Source organism: Penaeus chinensis, chromosome 5 (assembly GCF_019202785.1).
Source record: "Penaeus chinensis breed Huanghai No. 1 chromosome 5, ASM1920278v2, whole genome shotgun sequence".
In the NCBI taxonomy this organism is placed as follows: domain Eukaryota; kingdom Metazoa; phylum Arthropoda; class Malacostraca; order Decapoda; family Penaeidae; genus Penaeus; species Penaeus chinensis.
The window spans coordinates 28,579,792-28,587,291 of NC_061823.1; the positions used below are offsets into that span (position 1 = coordinate 28,579,792).

At 36.6% G+C, this 7,500-nt stretch overlaps 1 protein-coding gene across 1 annotated transcript; it reads right to left on the reverse strand.

Annotated features, from left to right (window-relative positions):
- Window positions 1-2,103: 2,103 nt before the first annotated feature.
- Window positions 2,104-6,374, reverse strand: LOC125025562 (sialin-like). The gene is made up of 10 exons (XM_047613585.1): window positions 6,305-6,374; window positions 5,719-5,882; window positions 5,108-5,347; window positions 4,789-4,876; window positions 4,404-4,630; window positions 4,015-4,164; window positions 3,572-3,704; window positions 3,158-3,399; window positions 2,807-2,956; window positions 2,104-2,235 (listed from the first exon to the last, which is right to left on the reverse strand). The coding sequence occupies exons 1-10, from the start codon at window positions 6,372-6,374 to the stop codon at window positions 2,104-2,106; spliced, it is 1,596 nt and encodes a 531-aa protein (XP_047469541.1).
- Window positions 6,375-7,500: the final 1,126 nt, after the last annotated feature.

Below are 7,500 nucleotides of genomic sequence, written 5' to 3' on the forward strand. Positions count from 1 at the left end.
TCAATCATAATGATAATGATGATATCAATCATAATGATAATGATGATATCAATCATAATGATAATGATGATATCAATCATAATGATAATGATGATATCAATCATAATGATAATGATGATATCAATCATAATGATAATGATGATATCAATCATAATGATAATGATGATATCAATCATAATGATAATGATGATATCAATCATAATGATAATGATGATATCAATCATAATGATAATGATGATATCAATCATAATGATAATGATGATATCAATCATAATGATAATGATGATATCAATCATAATGATAATGATGATATCAATCATAATGATAATGATGATATCAATCATAATGATAATGATGATATCAATCATAATGATAATGATAATATCAATCATAATGATAATGATAATATCAATCATAATGATAATGATAATATCAATGATAATGATAATGATAATATCAATGATAATGATAATGATAATATCAATGATAATGATAATGATAATATCAATGATAATGATAAAGATAATATCAATGATAATGATAATGATAATATCAATGATAATGATAATGATAATATCAATGATAATGATAATGATAATATCAATGATAATGATAATGATAATATCAATCATAATGATAATGATAATATCAATCATAATGATAATGATAATATCAATCATAATGATAATGATAATATCAATCATAATGATAATGATAATATCAATCATAATGATAATGATAATATCAATCATAATGATAATGATAATATCAATCATAATGATAATATCAATAATAATGATCATAATGATAATGATGATTAATAATTATAATTGAATATTAATCTTTACAATGACGATAATGATGGTAATTTTTATAATGATATAAATGATAACATTGATAATCATACTAACAATTACAACATTAATAATAATAACAATAATATCAATATGATAGTGTTGGTTATAGTAATAATCATGATTAACAACACGTAAGCAAGTGCCAAACAAAACATCTAAAATATATATAGATATATAGATGTTGGCCTAGTAATCTTTGCAACTAATATATCATGTATTATGTTGCTGTGAATGAACAGGTCTAAACAGGGAAGACCACATCGCAAAATAAAGCTTCGTCATATTCTGTAATTAATAAGAGAACCGATTTACATGCCAATCGCCTGGTTCTCTTTTCAGCCACATGTAAATATCCATTGTCATCATCATAATTATTCATGCCATTAGATCAGCATCATTATCTTCATCATCGTTTGGTGATTAACATTTTCTTTATCACCATTTTTTTTCATGATTTTCAACCATCTTCTTATCACTGTTATTATGAACACTGTCATGATTTTGATTTTCAATATTGTTCTCATGATTATAAATTGCATTAACAATATTTCCATTTTCATCATTATAGTTGACAATATAATAATCATTATCAGTATTTCTGTCATCATCAACAATATCATTTTATTATTTTATCACCATCTTTATTAAGATTATCACCACCATCTATGTTATCATTATTACGACTACTATCTCCATTATTATTAGTAGTAGTAGTAGCAGTAGTATTGGTACTGACATAATTATTATTGGTATTGTCATTAGCATCACCGTTATCACACAGTATTTTCATTATCCATCTCATAATTACCATCTGTGACTGTAATCCATATGTTTTGTTTCTATTAAAGTTATCGATGGCATCATTAATATCATAATCCTTATTATCATCATCACTAGTTCAGTTTGTCCTTTTTATCACATTACTAAGTGATTTCTAATGGAAATATCCACCAACTCTTCATTAGTTTCTCTCTCACATAATAAAACAATGGTAATGATAACGATAAAATCAACTAAAAATCATATAATATCAAAAATAACAATAAAAAAATATATTTGTACTATCAGAAGCAAGAAAAATACCTACAAAATATCGAGATGCATATTTCACATTCTTTCGCGTCAAATAGACACATGTCCTTCTGCTTAGACCATTTGTAAAATACGGAGATGATATCAAGAAGCGATTTGGAGAACTGCGTAATATATCTGCTGTCTTTCTTCATCTCCATCTTTTACGGCTATGCTAATAGTGCTTGCGTGGTCCACTCTCGATGAGACTGGCGAAAGCAGTGTTCTCGCCCTCCTTGGATTCACTGGGATGATGGAAAACATATCCAAGGTCTTGCAGGTATTCTTTCCTTCGCCTTCTTACATACTGACAAATGCAGATGCAGATGCAAATGCACTATCAGGCAGGTACTGTCCCGCCACTGAGATTTCTTTTGACTATTTTTGCACCTTGTTGACTAGTTCGTCCAAACAACTTCCATTTTCTGACATATTTCTTTACATCAGGATCTCTCATACGTTATGTTCCTTCGATGTGTGCATCATCGCGGGACGTTCATCTGCGACATCGTTAGAACTTCACTGGACTCCTTTCTTCTTGTGAATACCGTGTATGGCCGTGAGAGTGCAAGTGAAACTGACAAAGTGTATAGGAAGGCCATCGACAGGTTGACTGATATGGAAACAGAACAGAAAGAGAGAGAAATCGACATGGAGACGATGAGATATATGGAAAAATTAAGGGAAACGGAGAGGGAGATTTGGCCATATGTAACGCAAATCGAGACAGAAATGGAGATAGACAGAAGAAGCGGGACAGGGAGAGGAAGGGGAAGAGAGAGAGAGACGGAAGAAGGAGTTGAAGAAGGGGCGTTCAAGGGCGTGAGAGAGACTGAAACAGACGTGCACAGCGAGACAGAAAAAGTGACGAAATCCACCGCCTTCTCTTCCATTAAAGTCCCTCGTAGAAAATGCGGGCAGTTCCAAGGCTGGACGTCGGCCGATATGAAAGCCAGGTAGCCGACACAGCTGATGAAGTACATGGCAGCACTGATTATGAACACATCCCGCCATGCTACCATGATATCCTGGGGATCGAAAAAAAGAAAGCTATAGTTATGACTACCAAGAATCATCCAACTTTATTATCAGTACTGCTACTTTCTTATTATGGCTATTACCATTATCATTATGTCTATGTATACCAATATCCTTGTAATCATTATTATCCCAGAATATTACTAAACTGTTAATAAGAATACAAAATAAATAAACGGACAATTACAGACCTCCCTGTGCAGAATTAAACTACTGATGGCGGGATTGATCACTCCTGCCACGGCGCCCACTGACTTGGTGATCCCCAGCAAAGTCCCAGCCAAGTTCGGTGCCAAGTCCTGGTGAGAGCAGAGGAACCCGCTGTTCGCCGCGCCGGACAAGGCGGCGGAGACCAGCAGCACAGTGATTGTCAGAACAGCATCATACTTCACGAAGCACATGGCTATTAGGCCGAACATAGGGCCTAATAATGCTGCAAGGGCGAGAGAAATGATATTAGATCAACACTGGTAATGAAACTCAAACGACGACGTTATCAAGGATGACACTTAAACAACAAACCCTCTAATTCTATAGGAAATAACTACCCTCTTTATAATGATTCACAGTATATCCAACCACATTATAAACGAACAGAACCTTACCAGCGACCATGGACAGTCTCCTGACAGTGACGACGGAAGACTTTCCCTTGACAGTGAGCATGTCCATCAGCGCCGCCCACCCGAGGCTGGAGATCCACATCAGCAGAGAAGGCAAGGTGGATACGATGCCGTTCTGTCGACAAGTGATATAACAATGATATATAAATGAAATATTAATGGTAATGTAAATGATATTACTGGCAATGATGATAATAACATCAATAATCATGTCGCTAATGATAATAACGATAATTATAATAGTAATGAGACAAAAAAAATACAATTTTTAACAAATTGCCATTTTTAAGACAATTCTAACAAAACACTACACAACCAAAATACCCGAAAAGATGTTGTTTTCTTGTAGTGGATCTGCTATAAAACTTTGCCATACGTAAGCAATGTCATACGAAAATCATTTGCTGTAATAACAACGGCCATACCTGTCCCAAGTCGAAGCGCAAGACGTCTCGCAGATACGTGGGCAGCTGCATCAACAAGGTGTAGAGGCCGTAGTCATTCCCCACAGTGGCTGCCGTCAGAGCCCAGAAGGGAAGGGACTTCGCGAGGGCCAGCCAAGGAATATCAACTGTCTGGAACAAATGGAGATATTATGATTATTTAGAAGGTTTTAGCGTCAAGTTGGTCTAACAAGAGGAAGCCTTGACAAAAAACGAATAAAATGTCTATCAGAATTTTAAAATAACATATATATATGATCCTATATACTGCAAGAATCGCAACTCTTTAGCCACACATTTCATCTCGTTCCGCTAACCCTCTACATAAGCCCAGTGCCCTCCAACCTCCGCCTCTCCTCCAGCTGCTTTACCTCCGTTCCCTTGACACACTCCTGGTGAAGCTTCAACTTCTTCAGCTCAGCCTCCGACAGTCCTGGGTGGTCCTCCGGCCTTTCGGACACGAGGCACCACCACGCCAGCGCCCACACCAGCCCGGACGCCCCGAACACGTAGAAGGGAAGGGGCCAGCCGCCCAACACGCTGGAGGAGCACAGCCACCCGCTGGCCATCGTGCCCACGACAGTGCCCAGTTGCGAACCTGAAGAAAAAATGAATAATAAATTATTGTTGCAATCGTCAAAGAGATATATCACATATAAATGACAAACTAAAACCGTCATACTTTACACCTTCGATGACAAGCACACTGATAAACTAGTTGACACATCTGTTTAAACAAGGAGATAAACTACGTACCTGAGCACACGATGGTGGTGAACTTGGCTCTCTCAGCGGGCAGGATCCAGGTAGCTAACATCACGTTGATGGCAGGAAAAGTCACACCCTTCAATGACACAAAGGTATATTGGTATATTTTTTTTATGAATAAATGATAATGATAATAATAATCAATAGTAATATTTAGAGATGAAAATAACTATAAAATTGTGTAAAAAGTAATTGTGAATGGTAATAATAATAATAATAATGAAAACAGCAGCAATAACAAAAAACGATGAAAAGAAACAACCCATAGTAATTACGCAATGCTAACGATGACCATCAAGGAACTCACCTGGGCAGCCCCTTGCAACATCCTGATGACAGCGAAGAGCTTGGCACTCGTCCTGGCGCAGGTGGGTGACAAGAGGGCCAAGAGCGACGACACAACGATGCCCGCCGCGTACAACTTCCTTCCTCCAAGGTGCTCGGACCCCCGACCCCCCGCCAGGCTGGAGGCCGCGTACCCCAGGAAGAAACTGCCCAGCACGAGGCCTTGAGTCGCCGCGTCCCATTCGGGGAACTCTCCTCCGTCCTGGCGAGCAAGCAGTCATGAGATGAGTGTAAGGAAAGCGGCGTTTTTATTAAAAAACGAATGGGAGTTGACAGTCGAAACTACTGCATTTGAAAATCGTTTCAATGCAAATTTGTTGCATATGTTTCTCGATGAATATGACCACCTTATGTAGAACTGACAGAAATTTCAGAAAAAAAATGAAAAGGCATCATCACAACATTTTACACATTCAAAACTTGAATTTTGTATAATTCAACTAGAACTGTGTAGTGGGTTGTGGGAAGAATCAGAAAACATCATTTCAAGCTTCCTCTTCCTATTGTTAATTATAAGTGCAATTATAACCGAGAGAGAGAGGACAGAAAGACGAAAACAAAACCGTAACTAACCTTATGATTGGTAGAGGAAGGGTCTTGGAGAACCCGGCTCTTGTTGCCATACACTCCCGTCATGGCAACGATGGCGACGGAGAGGCTTACCCGCTGACAATACTCCACCACAGTCCCGAGGCAACCAAGCACAACCATCGTGTACAAGGGCTTCCTTTCCCAGCCTTCATGACAAAGGAGAGATGGTCGATGATCCACTTGAGTAATTTCAGACACACACACTCACACAAACACACACATTTTGAGAAATCAGTCTCTTGCCTGGCTGTCGATCAACACATACGAACACACGCACACACAAACATAATCATGGTTATTAACATAGTCATAGCTTTTTTATCCACTTCGAGTGTTCCTCGACGTTCATATTCATATTACCATACAGACGAGAATATACCATTATCAAACAAACAGAAATATATATGCAATCATCAAAGTAAAAGAAGAAATACATTACATTATCAATAAAATAATGAAAGTATTATCATTTTAACGTCATTTTAATGAAACTGTCAATATCGAATACAGCCCGAACGCCATGGGACGAGAAAGGGATGCTATGCCAGAAGACTTGACCTCAACTCACCTGTTTTCACCGGGTGTCCGAGCAAGGGTATGCTCTCGGATTCCACATCGTATCCTGAGCGAGGAGCCATTCTGACTGTTAAAATGTCCTGGCAGTGCCTTCTTTGACAGATGCTTTTGTGGTTTTCTACAGGTTCTCTTCACCGAGAGGGAGTCAGAGACCTGTGGACAAATTATCGAAAATATTGTTCCGGTTATGAGCCACTATCACGAACATGATATGATATTACAGGGATTTAGATACATGAGTCCCAAAATTTACTTCACCAGTAAAGTGACTTAATACACATCAAAATAAGACATTATCACATTAAATACACACCCATTAAAAGAATGTGTATTGAATACACACGCATTAAAATAATATTGAATACACACGCATTAAAATAACATTGAATGCGTGTGTATTCATATTGAATACACACGCATTAAGTTATCATATTGAATACACACGCATTAAGTTATCATATTGAATACACACGAACTAAGTTATCATATTGAATACACACGAACTAAGTTATCATATTGAATACACACGAACTAAGTTATCATATTGAATACACACGAACTAAGTTATCATATTGAATACACACGAACTAAGTTATCATATTGAATACACACGCATTAAGTTATCATATTGAATACACACGCATTAAGTTATCATATTGAATACACACGCATTAAGTTATCATATTGAATACACACGCATTAAGTTATCATATTGAATACACACGCATTAAGGTATCATATTGAATACACACGCATTAAGGTATCATATTGAATACACACGCATTAAGGTATCATATTGAATACACACGCATTAAGGTATCATATTGAATACACACGCATTAAGGTATCATATTGAATACACACGCATTAAGGTATCATATTGAATACACACGCATTAAGGTATCATATTGAATACACACGCATTAAGGTATCATATTGAATACACACGCATTAAGGTATCATATTGAATACACACGCATTAAGGTATCATATTGAATACACACGCATTAAGTTATCATATTGAATACACACGCATTAAGTTATCATATTGAATACACACAAATCAAAGAAGTTATCACAGTAAATACACATACATTTATTTGCTCTATTAACTAATGACATTATTTGATCGCCTTAATTCCACCGCACTCTGAACCGGCTATCGGATTAACGCAAGTTAAACTTAAC

Bases quoted from the DNA above. Each gene is read 5' to 3' on its own strand.
- LOC125025562 (XM_047613585.1), bottom strand. From the start codon at position 6,374: ATGGCTCCTCGCTCAGGATACGATGTGGAATCCGAGAGCATACCCTTG. The intron at 4,631-4,788 runs GTACGTAGTTTA...TTTTTTCTTCAG, and splicing joins CACCACCATCGTGTGCTCAG to GTTCGCAACTGGGCACTGTC. The intron at 4,165-4,403 runs GTAAAGCAGCTG...CATTTGTTCCAG, and splicing joins AGTGTGTCAAGGGAACGGAG to ACAGTTGATATTCCTTGGCT.